This window comes from Chanos chanos, chromosome 11, assembly GCF_902362185.1.
Source record: "Chanos chanos chromosome 11, fChaCha1.1, whole genome shotgun sequence".
NCBI lineage: Eukaryota > Metazoa > Chordata > Actinopteri > Gonorynchiformes > Chanidae > Chanos > Chanos chanos.
The window spans coordinates 15,092,616-15,115,322 of NC_044505.1; the positions used below are offsets into that span (position 1 = coordinate 15,092,616).

The 22,707-nt window shown below is 39.9% G+C and overlaps 3 protein-coding genes and 1 pseudogene across 3 annotated transcripts in view; 1 reads left to right on the plus strand and 3 right to left on the minus strand.

The window, feature by feature from the left end:
- Window positions 1-1,779, plus strand: part of adamtsl7 (ADAMTS-like 7) — a 5,411-nt gene extending 3,632 nt beyond the window's left edge. Inside the window, exons 9-12 of the mRNA XM_030787728.1 lie at window positions 243-416; window positions 955-1,134; window positions 1,249-1,393; window positions 1,640-1,779. Coding sequence (XP_030643588.1) covers window positions 243-416; window positions 955-1,134; window positions 1,249-1,393; window positions 1,640-1,779 — 639 coding nt within the window. The remainder of the gene's footprint in view (window positions 1-242; window positions 417-954; window positions 1,135-1,248; window positions 1,394-1,639) is intronic.
- Window positions 1,780-4,566: 2,787 nt separating this feature from the next.
- Window positions 4,567-6,451, minus strand: LOC115823696 (torsin-1A-like). Its single transcript, XM_030787729.1, has 5 exons — window positions 6,343-6,451; window positions 5,948-6,213; window positions 5,509-5,684; window positions 5,054-5,187; window positions 4,567-4,817 (listed from the first exon to the last, which is right to left on the minus strand). Exons 1-5 carry the CDS (start codon window positions 6,449-6,451, stop codon window positions 4,567-4,569), a joined length of 936 nt encoding a protein of 311 aa, XP_030643589.1.
- A 4,125-nt stretch (window positions 6,452-10,576) lies between these two features.
- Window positions 10,577-12,894, minus strand: LOC115823697 (torsin-1A-like). Its single transcript, XM_030787730.1, has 5 exons — window positions 12,744-12,894; window positions 12,345-12,610; window positions 11,934-12,109; window positions 11,476-11,609; window positions 10,577-10,821 (listed from the first exon to the last, which is right to left on the minus strand). Exons 1-5 carry the CDS (start codon window positions 12,892-12,894, stop codon window positions 10,577-10,579), a joined length of 972 nt encoding a protein of 323 aa, XP_030643590.1.
- A 1,400-nt stretch (window positions 12,895-14,294) lies between these two features.
- Window positions 14,295-16,252, minus strand: LOC115823698 (torsin-1A-like; annotated as a pseudogene).
- Between the last annotated feature and the right edge of the window lie 6,455 nt (window positions 16,253-22,707).

Below are 22,707 nucleotides of genomic sequence, written 5' to 3' on the forward strand. Positions count from 1 at the left end.
GGTGAGTGAACACATATTACATAACAATGCATCTTGTAATTGAATAGCACTTGAGGCATCTTGCTTGCTTGGTTTATATATAAGGGATGTGTGTGTGTGTGTGTGTGTGTGTGTGTATGTATAGGTATATGTATATGTATATGTATATGTATATGTATATGTATATGTATGTATATATGGTGTGTGTCTGCGTATTGGGAGTGTGTATGTTTTTATTTGTATGTTTGTATTGTGTGTTGCAGTGCTCTGCTGATTGTGGAGTAGGGAGGCGCAGTAGGTCAGTGGTGTGTTTGAGGAGTCAGGGGAGCAGTCTTCCCCTGGATGGCTGTGATGATGACAAACCTGAGGGGGAGACCATGTGTGACCTGGGGCCCTGCACACAGCGCTTAGAGTGGTACACGGGACCATGGGGACAGGTACACACACACTATACACACACACACCATATATACATGCTATACACTCACACCACAGACATACACACACAGATACACACACACACACACACACTGACATACACACACGTACATACACCCACATGTATATACACCACACACACTCATAGCACACACACACACACAGACACATACACCATGCACTCACACACACACACAGGCATGCACATACTTCACACAGTGTATGATAGACCACACTCCCCCTGGTGGAGAAGAGAAGAACACAGTAATGTGGACAGGCTTTAACTATGCATTAGCAAACACATCAAGAGCTGCAATTATGAATAAATTTGAATGAACATTTGTATTGGCAAGAGTATATTTTCTTGAAGTAATATATATTTTATATATTTAAATTTTGAACAAAGAATTACCTTGTTCCCTCTTTATTAATCTTATTCTTGATCTTCTCTCTCTCTCTCTTTCTCTCTCACACTCTCTCCGTTGCTGTGTGTGTGTGTGTGTGTGTGTGTGTGTGTGTGTGTGTTCTGTTTATCAGTGCTCCTCAGACTGTGGTAATGGTACTCAGAGTCGGGGACTGGTGTGTGTGTTCCGTAATGACAGCCAGTTTGACGTGACCTCTGAGTCTAACTGCTCCCATTTGCCCCGCCCACCCACAACACAGACCTGTCATGTGAAAAACTGTGGAGCGCAGTGGTACACCACAGACTGGAGCACTGTGAGTTATAACCCACACACACACACACACACACACACAGTACACACCTCCCACACACACGCACACATACACACACACAAATACACACACAGAGGATCATTTTTCTTCTTGTAGTGTTCACGTTCATGTGAGGGCGGTTACCGGGTTCGAGAGGTGCGTTGCCTAGGAGATGACCTTACCCCGAGTGATGGCTGTGACCCTGAGGTGACCCCTGCAAGACGAGAGGAGTGTAACACACATATCTGTGAGCCAGAGATTGGTGAGTTGCTCTTGTTTGTGTGAGTCTGTGTGTGTGCGTTTGTGTGTGTCTGTGTGTGTGTGTGTGTGTGTCTGTGTGTGAGAGAGAGGGAGAATGAGAGAAAGAGGGAGAATGTATATGTTTGCAAACCTATATATGTGGGTGTGTATGTGTGTGTGTGTGTATACGTACATACAATTTGTTTGTTTCTCCACCGTTTGATAGCCGAGACATTCTCTCTCTCTCTCTCTCTCTCTCTCTCTGTAGATGAATCCTGTAAGGACCTGTACTATAACTGTGTGGTGGTAGTACAGGCTCGGCTGTGTGTGTACCAGTACTATCAGACTGCGTGCTGTGCGTCATGTTCTCGTGCCACACGCAAAGACACACGTCCTGGACTCAGGTGATCTGGACAGGAAACCCTCGCCTCTTCCCAGGATATGACATCACAGGGTTCTTCTGTCACTCTCTCTCTCTGTGGCTGTGTTTTCATATTCAGTGTCAAATACTGTTTTGTCATTATATGTATACATTTTTTTTTCCCTGTGATCAAAACTGATCAGACTACACACCACCCCCTGAAGTTAACACCCTCCTCCCTCACACACACACAAAAACCATCTGAAATTTTGAATTCCTAGTTTTTAATACTCAGTATTACAACAGAATCAAATATTTATTACTAATAAAAGCCCTCAAACTTTAAGACGCTATTCCTTTTGCTCTTTTGTCTGACAAAAGAAAAACAAACATGTTGGAATAATGAGCTATTTCACTCTCACCATTGGTGGCTCTGTATTACACAACAGGTTGCACTGGATAAGCACGTTTCTGAATGTTGGGACGAGACCAGTTTCTGACATCATCAGGTCTTCTGTTTTCATTAACTGACTGAGATTACTCTATAACAGACAGTAAAGAACTAACACATTCCTTCACTGAGCCCAGAGAGCGACAGTCGGCCCTTATTTAATAGAACTAGTGATTCATGGAGGGGCCTGACAGGGAAAAACAAAACAAAACAACACAGAACTCTGCATCAGTCTTACATGCTTCCAAAAATATTCACTGATTAACAATATATACATACATTACATCTTTATTTGTTCATTTTGTACTGTAACAAGGATGAAAAGGGAAGAAGAGGGAGAAACAACACAGAAGATGGTTCGGAAATGGTAGGTGGAGGAAACGGTTAACGGTATCACCAGATTAACCAGGTGTGCAGCAGCTGGAAACGTGAGGGTTTTCGTGCTGATGGTGAGCTTGTGCCTGACGCTATTGTATTTCTGAAGTGAGGCGTGTAAGGTGTACCTACGCTTTTTCACTCTGACGACATGTCACGACGTTCTTTAATAAATCAGAAAAACGAGGGTGGTTGGGCTGACCTGTACCTGAACAGAGACCTGTTACTTAAAAAGAAGTTGACCTCATGGTATCTTTGAGACTGAAGAATGTCAGATGTTGTTTTTAGATCTGCTTTAAAAAAAAAAACAAAGCAAAAAAAAAACAATGTGGCTTTATCATTTTCTTCTCTTTCTCCTGTTATTCACATCGTATGCTGTGTCCACCGCTTTTAAACCATATAGAAATAACTGCTCCAGCTGGTAACGTCATCCTCACTACTGTTCTGCCTGGAGCCGTCATCCAACAGATGGAAGTTGAAGTTTCCCCAAAAATGCGTCGTTCTTTCAAGGACTCCACAGGCCCCTGGTCAAACACCTTTGTTTTTGTTCTTGCCACCTGTATGCCCGCTCCGACAATGACGGTTTTAGACTCTTTTACTGGAGATGATATGGAGGTCGCCTCTGACATACTGTAGGCTAAGCACTAGCACTAAGCACTAGTCCACCAGTTCTCTGGTCTCAGTAATAAATCTTTTTTTTTCTTATTTCTCAATAACCCTGCTTTATACTGGAGGTCTACCCGGACTGTTATTCCTTTAAACTTTGTATCTGCAGAGTTCGTTAATTCGGCCTCACATTATACTGTGCAGCATAACATTGTGCGCACAATACTGTCTGATGTCTCTGAAAAGAACAGCAGGAAACAGAAATGTGTTGGTGACTGTTAAATTTTAGTTCACATTTTGTAAGTAAATCAGGAGTGAAAACTTACAAGGGCTTACATTTTACGACACATATAATAACATTCAAAATGTGGTTGCGATAAATGTTCTAATAACAAAATTCCTCCTTGAGAAAAAAGCCACTTACTGCCATCTAGTGGTTAGCTTCAGTACATTTCAAATGACATCGACTGCGCAACTAATTTATGGATCGAGGTTTCGCCAATAGCATCAACCTGTTTTGTTTGACCTGAACAAACAAGTAATAGCATCAGTGTCCTTTGCTTAATATATGTATGTTTGTGCGTGCGTGTGTGTGTATGTGTGTATACAGTGTATATATATTACAGGCATTTGAAATTCTGTAAATCAGTCCTGATTCTTAAGTGAAGCCTTAACTTTTTAATGGCAATTATAACAATTCAACTTTCTTTATTACAAATTCATTGCATGAGAAGATACTTTCATATATTTGTATAACTGATTATATGTTCCTTATATAATACGTAACAATACATACAATTATGACCATATGAACGTATTTATTGCAATGTTGTCACTGCATGTGAAACGATCATCTGCAAAATAATATTAAATAATATCAGAATTCATACACACACACAAATTACCACAACACATCGCAGATCTCCAATTTGTTTCAAATATTCAATTTCACTAATTCAGCATCCTTTTATTCATACACACTCTTAATGTTTTTCTGATAAAATAACATAATAAGTAATTGATTGTGATGCAGAAAAGTCCTTTAAAATGTCTTGTACTGATCAGATAAGAAATTCATGGCTACAGAAGAAAAAAAAAACATTCAAACAAAAATGTAACTAAGATGATCATAATAGACCTCCCCTTCAATAATTCCCCAAAAATACTATCTAAGAGTATTAAAAAATCTGTTTAATTTAATGAACACACTCCTCTTTCTGTGTCATCTTGTTGCAATGTATAGAAATAACAAATTTTCGAATTTTCACACTGTCACGTTGTCCTATACCTATAAGTGCAGCATACATTTGTCCATGGCAGCTGACCATTTCTGAAACATAAGTGAAGTAACTTCCACAACTGTTTGTCAGTTTCCTACATTCTCTCTGTTGTAATCTGTATATTAGTCTCTCTCTGTGTGTAACAGTTTTTGTTTGACTGACTTGCAGCCCTTGACAGAGAAGATTTTCTCCTCTGGGGGAAAGTAAGGCATGTCCCGGGCCACTCTGTCCGCCAGACCGTCATTGGCTGTGATGTTAAGCGCAGCCATCTCGGCTAAAACACACTGATGGACGTGCCGGTACTCAAGAGGTAGGAAAGGGATAAAATGGTCAATCAGATGAGCGTCAATCAATGTGGAGTGCCAAAATCCACCTGTTAGGGCATTGTACACACACACACACGCACACACACACACACACACACAAGTACATGTACATTAATATATAGGCTGCATAACAACATTTAAAAAAAAAAAAACTTTTCAGTCACATGTATTATTGATCTCTGTCACGAAAAGAAAGGTTAATGCAGGAATTTCACCCATTTTTTTTAGCTCTAACGGCAATTAAGAGGCGAACAAAATTTGAAAAAGTTGTAAGCATTCGTACTGTTCCTATCACCGAAGACGTCTTTGAAGATGTTCGTTTCCATGTCACGACTGTTCATTTGTAGCTGTTCCCTCTCTTCACCATCCCTCCGGGAGCCAAGAACAACCTTGTTAATGACGTTCCCGCCGGCATTGCTTTTATATGGAGAGAAAATATGTTGACAGGTGTATTAATGACTGGGGAAGTGATAGTGTATCCCGAGCAGCTCTCCTGCAATGCAGTGAGTCTCAGAAACATGAACAGGCTCAAACTGGTGCAAGCCAGGTACTTTTTACTCTTCTGAAATCCCAAGAAGTTATTCGTACAGCAAAAATTAAAGTAACACTTCTAAATCGCATGAAACTATGTACAGTATACTCAACGCGAGAACACAGACGCACGTGCGCTTATGACACAAATAACACCAGACGTCATGGTATCAAGAGAAGTGGTCTTACTGATAATATCCTTAGTACCTGAGAAAAATGAAAATAGCCTTGCGGAAAGAAACTCCATCAAGCTGAGGATAGTAGCCAAGATAGTGTTTAATCACGTCAATAAGCCCGGGGTTCATCTTATCCATTTCATCAAATACGAACATGGAACGAGGAAAACTGGACACATTTCCACGGATCCACTGCTTTAGCTGAGTCTGCATAGGAAGTATTTATTTACAGCAAAAGACACAGAATGCGACAAGTGGCACGACAGCGCCACCCTTTAAATTGTTACTGAATGGCAACATTCTCAGAAGTACGTTTTACGACCAAAAAGACTTAAAATTCCGCGAATAATTATCATTGTTTTCACAAATGCTTGCTGAGAGTTTGAGAGTTTTTTAAAAAAAAAAAAAAAACAATACGATTGATGCAATGACCATATAAAAACGTGTTAAAACGGGACAAAATGACCTACTTTGTAAGTTTCGACTTGCTCCTTGTGGGGGAAGTGATGCTCAGACATGAATACATGCACGTGCTTCATATTTTCTCCTTTTTTATAAATATTTCTGGCAATTATGTTGGAAACGTGGTTTTTCCCCACTCCCGTGCCACCGTGAAAGGATAGGACCAGTGGTTTCGATGGACGTTTGTCTGTCATGAATCCAGATACAGCCTTCAAAACAACTTCAGAAGCAATGTGCTGACCGTACAGTGAATTCTTTAGATCCGTCTTCAAACCTGAAATAGGATTACACACCAAATAAAGTACGCAGATAAAGTATAATAAAACACTGTCTGTTTTTCATTCGTTTGAAAACTGTTGCTGTGCGAGGACGTTATTGATAAATAATTCAGAAGGTCGCTCACGTTCATAATCAAAAGGTTCCAGCAAAACATCTTCTTCCTCCTGGAAAAGACGGTCAAAAATATACGCGGTAGGTAAGACGAGAAATACAAAATATATCCCCGCTTGCATTTCGACTATTTCCTTACTGGAAACCAATGGAGAAGGAACCTATACGATGCACTGCTTAGGTTTCGTTGTCTTGAAGTGCACTTGCCTAAGAAGAAGCGAAACACTGGATGTGACTTAAGGAAGAATGAACATGAGGAGCGTTTGGATTATACGCGCACCTTTACTGCATACCTGTACTTTTGACAGGAAAAGTTGTTAATATGCGCAGAAACAGCTTATATCTTCACTGTCTCTCCTGTTTTATGTCTTTCTTTCTCACTCTCCCACATACACACACACCACACTCACATACACACAGAGGAAACAGTCGGTTTTTTCTTGTAGTGTTCATGTTCATATGAGTTCGAGAGGTGCGTTGCCTTGATGATCTTACCCCTGGTAATGGCTGTGACCCTGGGCTGACCTCTGCAAGGCGAGAGGAGTTTAACACACATATCTGTGAGCCAGAGATTGGTGAGTAGCTCTTGTTTGTGTGTGTGTGTGTGTGTGTGTGTGTGTGTGTCTGTGTGTGTGTGTGTCTGTGTGTGTGTGTGTGTGTGCATGTGTGTGTGTGCGTGTCTGTGAGAGGGAGAATGAGAGAAAGAGAGAGAAAGTGTATGTTTGCAAACCTATAAACAAATATAGATAGATAGATAGATAGATAGATAGATAGATAGATAGATAGATAGATAGATAGATAGATAGATAGATAGATGCTACATATATATATACATATACATATACAAATATGTACATACACACACACACACACACGTATATACACGTATATACATATACATACATATATATATAATTTGTTTGTTTCTCCACAGTTTGATAGCTGAGACATTCTCTCTCTCTCTCTCTCTCTCTCTCTCTCTCTCTCTCTCTGTCTCTTTCCCTCTGTAGATGAGTACTGTAAGTGTGTACTGTAACTGTGTAGTGGTAGTACAGGCTTGGCTGTGTGTGTACCAGCACTATAAGACTGCATGCTGCACATCATGTTCTCGTGTCACATGTAAAGGCACACATCCTGATCGTGATAGGAAACCCTTGCTCCTTCCCAGGATATGACATCACAACGTTCTTCTCTCACTATATGTCATTATATGTATACCTTTTTTTATTTCCAGTGAGCAAAATAAATGAGACTACATACCACACCCAGACGCTACACTCCCCTACACACACACACACACACACACACACAAGCACAAGAACTATCTGAAATTTGAAATTCCTTTTTTTTAAGACTAACTGTTACAACCGGATCAAATATTTATTACCAATAAATGAACTTTAGAACTTTAAGACGCTATTCCTTTTGTTCTTTTCCCTGACAAAAGAAAAACAAACATGTTGGAATAATGAGCTACTTCACTCTCATCACTGGAGGCTCTGTATTACAGAACAGGTTGCACTGGAAAAGCTTATTTCTGAATGTTGGGACAAGACCAGTTTCTGACGTCATCAGGTCTTCTGTTTTCATTAACTGACTGAGATTACTCTACAACAGACAGTAAAGAACTAACACAGTTACAGGATTCCTTTACTGAGCCCAGAGAGCGACAGTCGGCCCTTATTTAATAGAACTAGTGATTCATAGAGGGGCCTGACAGAGACAAAACAAAACAACATAACACAGAATTCTGCATCAGTCTTACATGCTTCCAAAAATATTCACTGTTTAACAATATATACATACATTACATCTTTATTTGTTCATTTTGTACTGTAACAAGGATGAAAAGGGAAGAAGAGGGAGAAACAACACAGATGATGGTTAGGAAATGCTAGGTGGAGGAAACGGTTAACGGTATCACCAGATTAGCCAGGTGTGCAGCAGCTGGAAACGTGAGGGTTTTCGTGCTGATGGTGAGCTTGTGCCTGGCGGTATTGTATTTTTGAAGTGAGGCGTGTAAGGTGTACCTACGTTTTTTCACTCTGACGGCATTTCACGACGTTCTTTAATAAATGAATTCTGTCTCTTTGGGTGTATATTGCATTTTACATTCTCGTCATGAGAACATGAAACATTTTCTTGTCCTACCACATTCTCTTTCATCTCAAACTCTGATTGGTCAGGTGGTTTTCTTTTTCCTGCCCTTGTCACATGACTACTCTATTGCTCATTACATTCTGCTGTTAAAAAGGTTGTTGTACTGGACACTCTAAGCAAAAAGCATCTAAGAATTGGGATCCACTGTTTGGAGTCTGAGTGTGTTTTGATCACCATATTTCTGTAGCTCCATACTCCTGAATACAAACTCACAAACATGCTCTAGAGCCCAGAATCCACATACTAATTACAGAGTCAGACTAATTCAAGAGAATATACTGGTGTGTATGCGTGTGTTTACTTCCAATGTTACTCCTACTCCCTTATGTACAAAGTATGGACAGGGCCCTGGGTACTTTTCTAACTTTGAATTGTCTCTGTACGTAATTCACTCTGTATTCATAATCTTGGGCCTAATTAATTTATCAGTACATGTAATATTATACAGTAAGGGCGACTCAAAATAGACTTGACACGAGACAGAACACACACAACACAGGTCACATATTTACAAACAAGAACTCCCAACTATTAACTAAAGAATTTGTAAATCAAAATAAAATTTAGAATTTAAAATTTAAAATAGTATTTTACACACTATTCACAGCGGATTCAGACCGTAACGAGTGCGCCGTATACACGTCTAGCGAAATGTCACGACGTCTCCGTCAGGTCGTGTCCTGTAATCCCGTGATACCAGATAAAACTTTGGATGTATACACGGTAGTCATGGTAAAGTCTTCCGTTTCTTAACTAGAAACAGTTAAACCCGGGACATTGAGCCTACTACCAGCGTGTGCTTCCGAGAGGTTATTGAAAATCCCTTCACAAGAATATTTCAACTTCTTGTTTCTCAGCAACCCTGGTTTATACTGGAGGAGAGTCCTGACTGCTGTTCCATTAAATAGAATATTTCGCTCATTCAACCTCACATTTTTAATACTTACTGTACAGCGTAGTATTGTGTGCACAATACTGTCTGGTGTCCCTGAGAGGAAAAGCAGGAAACAAAAATGTGTTTGAGACTGTTAAATTTTAATTTACATTTTGAAAGCGAATCAGGAATGGAAATTTACAACGACTGACATTTTACAGCACATCACATGACATTCAAAATACGGCTGCGATACATGTGTTAATAACGAAATTCTTCCTTGGGAAAAGCGCTATTTACTGCCATCTAGTGGTCACCCTGAGTACATTTCAAATGACATCGACTTTGTAACTAATTTAAGGATCGAGGTTTCTAAAAACAGCAATAGCATCAGTCTACTTCGTTTGACCGAAAAAAAAAAGCAAAAACAAAGATATCTTACCAGTATCTGAATTTCTGCAAATCAGGCTGGATTCTTAGGTAGAACCATAATTTTTAATAGACAGTTATAATAATTGAAATTGCTTCATTACCAGTTCATTGCATGAGCCGGAGGATAGTTTCATATATTTGCATAGCTGATTATGTAACTATAGCAATAATGTAACTATGACCATATAAACATATTTATTGCAATGCTGTTATTGCATTTTGTGCTTAAATGTGCAAAATAATATTAAATAATACCAGAACATGTACACAGTTTACCACAACACAGCAAAGATTTGTTTTAAAAATTCAGCTTTAATAATTCAGTGTCCTTTAATCATTCCACACTCTTTAATGTTTTTGTAACAAAATGACATGATAACTGTCACCCAGGAAAGACCCCAACACATGTTCACTGTCTCCCATAATCCTTTAAAATGACTTGTACTGATCTAGCAGATAAGTTATTCATGGCTAAAGAGAAAAAATAACATTCAAACATCAAAAAATGTAACCATGGTAATCATAACAGACCCCTTAAATTATTCCCCCAAAATACACTCTTAGAGTATTAAAACATCTTTTGAATTGAATAAAGATGCACTTCTTTCTGTGTCATGACTACATGACAACAATAACCTCCATACCTTTTTGTCAGTTATCTACATTGCCTTTGTGATAATCTGTATATATTTGTGTGTGTGTGTGTGTGTGTGTGTGTGTGTGTGTGTGTGTGTGTGTGTGTGTGTGTGTGTGTGCACACCTGCGTAAGTATGTAATACTTTTAAATGTGTACAAGCAGTTTTTGTTTGACTGTCTTGCAGCCCTTGACAGACAAGATTTTCTCCTCTGGGGGAAAGTAAGGCAGATTCTGGGCCACTCTGTCCACGAAACCGTCGTTGGCTGTGATGTTAAGCGCAGCCATCTCAGCTAAAACACACTGACGGACGTGTCGGTACTCAAGAGGTAGGAAAGGGATAAAATGGTCAATCAGATGAGCGTCAATCAATGTGGAGTGCCAAAATCCACCTGTGAAGACATTGTGCACGCACGCACACACACACACACACACACACACACACACACCAGTATATGTGCATTAATATGTGCATATCAAAATTAATATACATACATACATACATACATACATACATAGCCTACATACACACACAGAGAGACACACAGACACACACACACATGTATATGTATATGTATATGTATATGTATGTGTGTGTGTGTGTATATGTATATATATATATATATATCCATCCATCCATTTTCTGCTGCGTATCCGCGACCGGGTCGCGGTGGCAGCAGGCTGAGGAGGGTTGCCCAGACATCCCTTTCCCCGGCTACATCCACCAGCTCCTCCTGGAGGATCCCAAGGCGCTCCCAGGCCAGCCGAGATATAAAATTCTCCCAATGTGTCCTGGGTCTGCCCCGGGGTCTTCTCCCAGTTGGTCTTGCCCATAACACCTCCACAGGGAGGCGCCCAGGAGGCATCCTGACTATATATATATATGTATGTGTGTGTGTGTGTGTGTGTGTGTGTGTGTGTGTAACTCTTCAGTCACATATACCATTAATTTGAATCCCAGAACGAAAGTCTGTGCGGGAATTTCACCCATGTTTTTTGCCCTAACGGCAACTAAGTAAATAAGAAAGAGTTGTAAGCATGCGTACTGCTGTTAGCATTAAAGACGTCCTTGAAGATCTTCGTTTCCATGTCACGACTGTTCATTTGTAGCTGTTCCCTCTTTTCACCATCCCTCCAAGAGTCAAGAACGACCTTTTCAATGACGCTCTCGCCGGCATTGCTTTTATACAGAGAGAAAGGATATTGACACGTGTATTAATCACAGGGGCAATGACAGCTTATCTCGGCCAACTCTCCGACAATGAAGTAAGTCTAAAAAAGCAATGAATTGGCTCAACCTAGTACAAATCACGGACGTTTTGCTCTCATTTAATCCCAAAGAAGTTACTCGTACAGCAAAAATTAAGATAGCACTTCCGAATTACATGTAACTATGTACAGTACACTCAACGCCAGAGCGCAGACACACCTGCACGCACTATACAGGTAACGCTCGGCGTCACGGAATCAAGATAACTGCTTTTGGTTATAATATTCGTAATACCTGAGAAAAATGAAAATAGCCTCGCGGTAAGAAACTCCATCAACGTGAGAATAATGGTCTAGAAAGGGCTTAATCGCGTCAATGAGCCCGGGGTTCATCTTGTCCATTACGTCAAATATAAACATGGAACGAGGAAAACTGGACACATTTCCACGGATCCACTGCTTTAGCTGAAACTGCATAGAAAGTATTCATTCACAGCAAAAGAGACATACAGCGAGAAGTGGCACGGCAGCTACACTTGTTCAGTTGTTAATGGATAGCAACGTTTACGAAAGAATATCGTTTTACGACCCAAAAGACATTTCGCAAACAATTACCGTTGTTTTGTTAAACACTTATTTTTAAACAAAACGATTGGTGTAATGACCATAAAAGATGTGTAAAAAATGGACAAAACGTAAAACCTACTTTGTAAGTTTCGACTTGCTCCTTGAGGGGGAAGTGATGCTCAGAAATGAACACATGTACGTGCTCGCTGTTTTCTCCTTTTGTAAAAATATTTCTGGCAATTATGTTGGAAACGTGGTTTTTCCCCACTCCCGTGCTACCGTGAAAGGATAGGACCAGTGGTTTCGATGGATGTTTGTCTGTCATGAATCCAGATACAGCCTTCAAAACAACTTCAGAGGCAATGTGCTGACCGTACAGTGAATCCTTTAGATCCGTCTTCAAACCTGAAATAGGATTACACACCAAATAAAGTACGCAGACAAAGTATAATAAAACACTGTCTGTTTTTCATTCATTGAAAACTGTTGCTGTGCGAGGACGTTATTGATAAGTAGCCTAATTCAGAAGGTCGCTCACGTTCATAATCAAAAGGTTCCAGTAAATCATCCTTTTGGAAAAGACGGTCTGTAATATACGCGACAGCACCGACAATAACGTCCAGTATGGCAGACACAACAATTATGTTGGATAAAACACACAGACACACAAAATATATCCCCGCTTTCATGTCGGCTATTTCCTTATTGGAAACCAATGGAGAAGGAACCTATACGTTGCCCTGCTTAGATAAAGTTTCGTTTTCTTTAAGTGCACTTGTCTACCAAGGAGCGGAACACTGGATTTGATCTAAGGAAGAATGAGGAACACGAGGAGCGTTTGGATTATACGCGCACCTTTACTGCATACTTTTACGTTTGACAGTAAAAGTTAGAAAGAGACTGTGTCTTGACTGTCTCTGCTGTTTTCCACAAAATTTAAAACGCCATTCCTTCTGCTCTTTTCTTTGACCCAAAAGAAGAAGAAGAAAAAACCAAACGTGTTGGAATAATGAGCTATTTCACTCTCATCATTGGTGGCTCTGTATTACACAACAGGTTGCACTGGAAAAGCTTATTTCTGAATGTTGGGACGAGACCAGTTTCTGACGTCATCAGGTCTTCTGTTTTCATTAACTGACTGAGATTACTCTATAACAGACAGTAAAGAACTAACACAGTTACAGGATTCCTTTACTGAGTCCAGAGAGCGACAGTCGGCCCTTATTTAATAGAACTAGTGATTCATAGAGGGGCCTGACAGAGAGAAAAAACAAAACAAAAGAACACACAATTCTGAATCAGTTTTATATGCTTTCAGAAATATTCACTGAATAACAGTATATACATACATTACATCTTTATTTACAGTATATAGATAGATAGATAGATAGATAGATAGATAGATAGATAGATAGATAGATAGATAGATAGATAGATAGATATTGTAAACTTCAAACACCTATGTAGGCTACCTTTCTTTTTTGTACTGATAGTATTTGGACTGATTGCGCTGTTTCTCTCATCTGGTTATTAACAATTTGTGTAGTTAACATGAAATAGCCTAAGTTACTGTTTGTGTGTGCATGTGTCGTGTTATCTGTGAGGCCCTAGCATTCAATTTGTGTTGTATAGTCATATAGTCTTCTTCATGTTATAGTTGTGCTGAGGGTTCCTGTACGTTTAGCCTTGATGTTGTCCTTGTCTCAGGTTAGAAATAACTGTTTCCACAAAATAAACTGTTTATTAATTGATCATACTCATTTTTCTTGATATTGCTGTGTTTTCAACTCAGATTAAATGTACAGTCCTCGATTCTGGCAAAAGGTTGTTGATAATTGAGCTCAACAGCCAATCAAATTATACCCCTCCCTTCTGTGCTGCTAAAGCAATGTTCTCATTGGCTGGAATAGTGTATGGCTCAGTCCAAGCCACTTTGTTTGTTTTCCATTTAAAAAGCCAAGACTTGAGAGAGCCTGAAATATTGCGTGATCATTTTGAAGGGGCCCCTTGATTAGGTGTAGCCCCATTCTTTATCCGGTCCTATGTCTGTGTGTGTGTGTGTGTGTGTGTGTGTGTATGTGTGTGACTTTTAAACGTGCAGTAACAGTTTTTGTCTGACTGACTTGCAGCCCTTGACAGAGAAGATTTTCTCCTCTGGGGGAAAGTAAGGCATGTCCCGGGCCACTCTGTCCGCCAGACCGTCATTGGCTGTGATGTTAAGCGCAGCCATCTCAGCTAAAACACACTGACGGACGTGTCGGTACTCAAGAGGTAGGAAAGGGATAAAATGGTCAATCAGATGATCTCCAAGGTTCTCAAAAGGCACCAAGGCAGAACTGGTTCCACACCGGCACCAGCACTGGCACCGGCCTGGTGGAGAAGAGCGAAATGTGTAGTACCAAAATCGACCTGTGATGGCATTGTGCATGTACACACACACACACACACAAACACACAAACACACACACACACGCACAAAGGTATATGTGCTTAAATAGGCCCATATAAGCCTATATATCAAAATTAAAAGAAAATTACTTTTCTGTCACATATATTATTGATTTGGATCCCAGAAAGAAAAGCTGAGGCAGAAGTTCACTGTGAAAATTTCACCCATGTTTTTTACTCTAAAGGCAATTAAAAACCAAACAAAATTTGAAAAAGCTGTAAGCATGCCTACTTTTCCCAGCACTGAAATCTCTTAAGATTTTCATCATTTGTAGCTGTTTCCTCTCTTCACGGTTCCTCCAGGAGTCAAGAACAACCTGGTTAATGACGTTCCCGCCTTCATTGCTTTTATGTAGAGAGAAAGGATATTGAGACATGTATTAATCATTGGGGTAACGAAAGCTTATCCCGGGCAACTGGCCCACAATGAAGTAATTCTCAGAAAACATCAACAGGCTCAAACTGGTACAAATTAAGGACTTTTTGCTATCATTTAATGCCAAAACATCATTCGTACAGCAGAAATGAAGGTAATACTTCTAAATCACATGAAACTATGTTCAGTACCCAATTTGAGATTACAAACACACGTGCGCGAATGATACAAGTAACGCTAGGCCTCATGGAATCGAGACATTTACTTTTAGTTGCAATATTCTGAATACCTGAGAAAAATGAAAATAGCCTCGCAGTAAGAAACTCCATCAGGGTGAGGACAGTGGTCTAGAAAGGGCTTAATCACGTCAATGAGCCCGGGAATCATCTTGTCTATTTGGTCAAATATAAACATGGAACGAGGAAAACTGGACACATTTCCACGGATCCACTGCTTTAGCTGAGTCTGCATAGAGTATTCATTCACAGCAAAAGAGACATACAGCGAGAAGTGGCACGACGGTTCTACAATGGCAACGATTTCGAAAATATACCGTTTTACGACAGAAAGACTTAGTATGTCGCGGAAAATGATCATTGTATTCACAAAGATTTATCTTTCAACAATTCGATTGGTGTAATGACTATAAAACCCCGTGTTAAACTGGACAAAATGACCTACTTTGTAAGTGTCGACTTTCTCCTTGAGGGGGAAGTGATGCTCAGACATGAACACATGTACGTGCTTGCTGTTTTCTCCTTTTTTATAAATATTTCTGGCAATTATGTTGGAAACGTATGTTTTCCCCACTCCCGTGCCACCGTGAAAGGATAGGACCAGTGGTTTCGATGGATGTTTGTCATGAATCCAGATACAGCCTTCAAAACAACTTCAGAAGCAATGTGCTGACCGTATAGTGAATTCTTTAGATCCGTCTTCAAACCTGAAATAGGATTACACACCAAATAAAGTACGCAGATAAAGTATAATAAAACACTGTCTGTTTTTCATTCGTTTGAAAACTGTTGCTGTGCGAGGACGTTATTGATAAATAATTCAGAGGGTCGCTCACGTTCATAATCAAAAGGTTCCAGTAAATCATCCTTTTGGAAAAGATGGTCTGTAAAATACGCGGCAGCACCGACAATAACGTCCAGTATGGCAGACACAACAATTATGTTGGAAAAAACACACAGACATACAAAATACACAGCAGCTTTCATTTCGGCTATGTCCTTATTATTAAACCAATTCAGAGGAAACCTATTCGTTGCTCTGCTTATGTTTCGCTGCTTGGTAGGGAAGTGCATTTCAAGAAAGCGAAACTTCACTTAAACATGGCAACGCATAGGTTGTGACTTGAGGAAGAATGAACACGAGGAGCGTTCGGATTATAAGGATAAGGATGTTTTATTGTCATTCCACAACATGTTGTACATGAAAGGGAACGAAATGAAGTACTCAGGTCCTAGTTCAAGTAAAAAAATGTCAACAATAAAAGAAAAACAGAAGAAAGCACACAGTAAAACACCACTAGAGTAAAATAGATAATAAAAGTATTTAAATTATTTAAAAATAGAAATAGGTGCTAAATAAATATAAATATAAATATAAATATAAATATAAATATAAATATAAATATAAATATAAATATAAAGTATGAGTGACTAAAAAGTATAAAGTAAGCAGAGTGAAGCAGAAGCGACTATAAAACCTAAAAGATAAATGAGGCGGCCAAGTGGGCCCAAAGTGCAGCATGCCCTGATATGGAATGATGATAGTAATAGCAGCGCAATAGTTCAATGAAATCAGCAATTGTACAGTGAGAGCAACAATGTACAATGCAGGTTGCAGAACTGTCAGTCTTTTCAGTCTTAAAGTGCAGTGTAGTAGTAGTAGCAGTAGTAGTAATACTAATACTAATACTATTACTTCTACTACCACTACCACTACTACTACTAATAATAATAACAGTAATAATAGCAGCAGTATGATAATATGTTGGCAATGATCAGTGAGGTGCAGAGTCTGTCAGTCTCACAGCATCTGGGAAAAAGCTATTCCTCAGCCTGGTGGTTCTGGCCTTGATGCTGCGTAACCTTCTGCCTGAAGGGAGGTGGGAACACAATCCGCCAGCAGGGCGGGTAGAGTCCTTCATGATACATGCAGCCTTTTTCCTGCACCTGCTGATGTAAGCGTCAGAGACGGTGGGTAGACTGCTGCCAATGATCCTCTGTGCAGTTTTTTACCACCCACTGCAGTGCCTGTCTGTCTGCAGCAGAGCAGTTACTGTACCACACGGTGATGCAAGAAGTGAGGATACTCTCCACCACACACCTGTAGAAGGCCGTGAGGACTGAGGTTCCAAGGCCAGCGCGCTTCAGCCTCCTCAGGAAGTAGAAGCATTGGTGGGCCTTCTTCACTGTGCTGGTTGTGTTGATGCTTCAGGTGAGGTTGTCAGAGATGTGCACCCCCAGGTATTTAGAAGCAGGAGACCACCTCAACAGCCGATCCACCAATGTGGGGGGGGGGGGGGGGGGGGGGGGGGGGGGAGTGGTGCTGATCTTCCTAAAGTCCACAGTCATCTCCTTTATTTTCTTCACATTGATGGAGAGATTGTTAACTTTGCACCAGGCCTCCAGTCTTCATCGCTGTGAGGGATGAGTCCCACCACTGCCGTGTCTTCATTGAACTTCACGATGTGTTTGCTTGGATGCTTGGCTGAGCAGTCATAGGTCAGCAGCGTGTACAGTAGGGGGCTCAGTACGCATCCTTGGGGGGAACCAGTGCTGAGGATGATGGGGGAGGATGAGATGTGGTGGATTCTGACAGACTGGGGCCTATTTGTTAGAAAGTCCAGTACCCAGCTGCATACGGATAAGCTCAGTCCAAGTGGTGACAGTTTGTTTTTCAGGGTTCATGGGATGACGGTGTTAAAGGCGGCACTGAAGTCCAAGAAGAGCATTCTGATGTAGGAGTCCTTGCAATCCAAGTGAGTGAGGGCCAGGCGAACCGCAGATGAGATGGCATCTGCAATGGAATGGTCCTGTCTGTATGCGTACTGGTGGGGGTCTACTGTGACGCTGATGGCCTTCTTCTTGTGTGCCATGACTAGCCGTTTGAAGCATTTCATGATTATCAGGGTGAGTGCTTCTGGACAGTAGTCATTCAGGCACGACATTGTTGAGCTCTTTGGCTTTGGTGGTATAGGTTTCGCCAATAATGAAATACTTAAGCTCTGGCACATCAACACCACATTATCATAACTGTCTATTCCGAAGACTAAGTGTCTATTCAGAAGAAAGAACCACACAGACCTGGAGGAACTTCCTACAAGGATAGAGTTGTCATGTTACGAGAATGCAGTCGTAATTTTACGAGACAAAAGTCATAACATTACTAGAATAAAGTCGTAATTTGAGGCTGCGTGTCATTTTAGGGGGGAAATATTAGAAGAGCAATCTGCCGCCTGCATTAAAATGAGGAACGCGGAGCATCTTGTGAAGTTAGACTTAAGGTCTCATGAACAACGAGATACAGTAGGCTACTTAATCTTTTGGCACATCGGCACCACGTTGCAGCAAACTGCTCTTCTGATCCTCTTCTGCTCATCTGAAATTACGACTTTATTCTCATAATATTACAACATTATTCTCCTAATCTCAGATGAATCCTGTAAGGACCTGTACTATAACTGTGTGGTGGTAGTACAGGCTCGGCTGTGTGTGTACCAGTACTATCAGACTGCGTGCTGTGCGTCATTTGCTCGTGTCACACGCAAAAGACACACGTCCTGGACTCAGGTGATCTGGACAGGAAACCCTCGCCTCTTCCCAGGATATGACATCACAGGGTTCTTCTGTCACTCTCTCTCTCTGTGACTGTGTTTTCATATTCAGCGTCAAATACTGTTTTGTCATTATATGTATACTTTTTTTTCCCCTGTGATCAAAACAGATCACACCACCCCCTGAAGTTAACACCCTCCTCCCTCACACACACACACACTCGTGCAAAAGAACCATCTGAAATTTGAAATACCTATCTTTTAAGACTCAGTCTTACAAGCATATCAAATATTTATTACTAATAAAAGCCCTCAAACTTTAAGACACTATTCCTTTTGCTCTTTTCTCTGACAAAAGAAAAACAAACATGTTGGAATAATGAGCTACTTCATTCTAATCACTGAAGGCTCTGTACAACAGAACAGGTTGCACTGGAAAAGCACGTTTCTGAATGTTGGGACGAGACCAGTTTCTGACATCATCAGGTCTTCTGTTTTCATTAACTGACTGAGATTACTCTATAACAGACAGTAAAGAACTAACACAGTTACAGGATTCCTTTACTGAGCCCACACTGTCAAAGGTTGTCATGTAGATTAACAGTAAAGTACTGGCAGCAGGTTGCCAGTAGTGTAATGTTAATTTTACAGTTCTCCTACTGTAATCTACTTTACAGTATGTTACTGTAATCACACCAATGTACTGAATTACAGTACAGTATTTTCTTGATTCAACAGCAGAGTACTGGCAGCAGGGTTGCCAGCACATTACCATTTTTTCTACAGTTCGCTTACTGTAAACTTAATGTACAGTTTATTACTGTTACAATACCATACACTGAAATACAGTATAGTGCTGTATTTTACTGAATTTACAGAATACTAGTGGAAGCAGGGTAGCCAGTACAACATTGCTTTTTTACATCAACAATGGAATTTCACTATTGTCCCAAATACAGTACCATGTAGTCATTTTTGTAAACAGAGCATATCTGGCAGTATTGATGACAGCCAATTACAACGAATTAATCACTGCCTTTACTGTATACATACTGAACGATTTAGTTAACCAAAATGCAGCAATAAAAACATTCTATGGAAAAGAGGAGATCAATTATGTGACCAGACATTTATTTTAAACAAGCAGCACCAACTGTTTGTATCAACAATACTTAATTTGTTGATACAAACAAACTGGTTTTTCCATTTCAGTTAGAAATTTCAGGTATACATAACAGAACATGGCAGTTATGCATTAACACTTATAATACTAATCAACTTTTTAATAAACTGGGGAGAATGATACATCTTACCACTGCGAGTATCAGTGAAATCAGCCTTACCTACAAAATAATAATAAAAAAGTTAACGTTACTGTTGTACTCTCCAGTCACATCATAGCAAGTTAAGAGGACTGCATGAGAGTGCTGCAAACTCCACTCAAAAAAATAATTTGTTAGATGAACACAATTTAACCACAGAACATACTCCCACCTAGACAAATCACATGGAACTGATGTGTCCTTATTATGTAGCAACAGCGAAAACCAGGTGCGTACTCCAAGCAGGTAGCGCAGTAAATTACCAAATTAAATTAACTCATTGTAAATACTATACATCATATTAGAGAAGCCATATAATTTTGTTCAGTTAGAAGAACAAATGCATCATAATTTTCTCTTTGAAAGTCACCTATAATTTCTGAAGCTCATTTAAACAATTAATCATACAATCACTAGCTTACAACAGTCCACAGTTCATAGCACGCCCCATTTTTTTTTTGACAATTCTATATTTTTTTAAGACAATTACATTCACGGTGTGCAGTTACCGCTAAAACTATCACAATTATTAATCAACATGTGGTGGCACAGTGGGTAGTGTTGTCACCTCACCTCACAGCAAGAAGGCTCTGGGTTCAATTCCCGGCTGGGCGGCCAGGGTGGGTTTTCTCCGGGAGCTCCGGTTTTCTTCCACATTCCAAAGACATGCAGGTTAGGCGAACTGGTGACACTAAATTGCCCCTGGGTAGGAACGTGTGTGTGAGTTTATTTGTCTGTGAGTCTGCCCTGTGATGGTGGGTAACCCTCCCTGACCCTAATTAGGATAAGCGACTTAGATAATGAGTGAGCGAGAACGAATCATGGAACGAACATAAACACAATACATTCAAACACAACTTTATTGAGTTTCTTGAGTGTAGCTTAGTTATGTTACTGATCAGTCAGAGTTTGTTTAAAGATGATGATAGTAAGCACACATCTCCAGACAGATAAAATGTATCTCAACCTACCATGATTTGCTCACAAAGTGCAGGATTCAGATGGATAATCCTCAAAGAGAAAGTCCAAAGTTGGCTTCACATCCTTGTGTTCAGCTTGTCTCCTCCAGAAATACGGCTGTGTTCTGTGCTCACAGGAACTCTCTGTAGCTGTTTTTAACATCACCCACAGAATGCAACGCTATTCACAGTATATTGCTGTATCTTATGGGAAACAGCAAGCTGCCCATAAATACTGCCCAGAAGGCATTGCTTTCTACAGTATGGCACCGATTTAACGGGAAACTGTATGTTACTGTCAGAATTTAACTGTTTTCTTACAGCATTTTGTTGCAGTGGAGAGAGTAACAATTAAACCTTATTTAAGAGAACCAGTAACTCATAGAGGGGCCTGTCAGAGACAAAACAAACCAAAACAAAACAACACAGAGTTCTGCATCAATTTTACATGTGTAGGAGCCATTTATTTGATCATTTATTATAATGCTTAAATGAATAAACTCTTTTGTATTTCTGTTCTGTGAGTATGTGCCCTCTACAGGTCAAAAGGTCTTTAAATAGGAAAAGGAGGAGGCAGAGGGTGTGGCTGACACAGCTTCTGACCTTGTAGTTGTTGGCTTATTTTTTCCTTTGCCCTAGTATTTTCTATTTTTCTTATATCTACTTCAATTTTATTTTATTTTACTGGTTAAATGACCTGTAACATTTCAAGCATGTAATAAACCAGATCTTAATTTTGGAAATTCCGTTGGACCTCATTTTTGCCACAAACAAGCGTCAAGAGATTCTCTAGTCAACACCAGTTGTGGCTTACAAATGGAAACAAAATTGGGAAAAATGTTCACTTCAACATGCTTCCAAAATATTCACTGAATATCAGTATATATACAGATACATTACATCCTTATTTGTTCATTTTGTACTTGAAAAGAAACAGTTAACAGTATCCCCTGATTAACCAAGTGTGCAGCAGCTGGAAATGTGAGGGTTTTGAGGGCTGACGACATGTTATGACGTTCTTTAATAAATCAGAAAAACGAGGGTGGTATTGCTAACCTCTGCCCGAGAAGAATCCTGTTACTTAAAAAGAGTTTGACTTCACAGTATTTTTGTGAATGGAGAATGTCACATGTTTTTAGATCTGCTTAAAAAAGCAACATTTAAAACAATGATCATTTTCTCCACCTTTAATGCTTTTTAAAAAATGAATTCTGTCTCTTTGGGTGTATATTGCATTTTACATTCTCGTCATGAGAACATGAAACATTTTCTTGTCCTACCACATTCTCTTTCATCTCAAACTCTGATTGGTCAGGTGGTTTTGTTTTTCCTGCCCTTGTCACATGACTACTCTACTGCTCATTACATTCTGCTGTTAAAAAGGTTGTTGTACTGGACACTCTAAGCAAAGAGCATGTAAGAATTGGGATTCCACTGTTTGGAGCCCGAGTGTGTTTTGATCACCATATTTCTATGCCTCCATACTCCTGAATACAAACTCACAAAAGTGCTCTGGGGCCCAGAATCCACGTATATTCGTCTAGCGAAATGTCATGACATCTCCGTCAGGTCGTGTCTTGTAATCCCGTGATGTCAGAAATTTTTGGTGT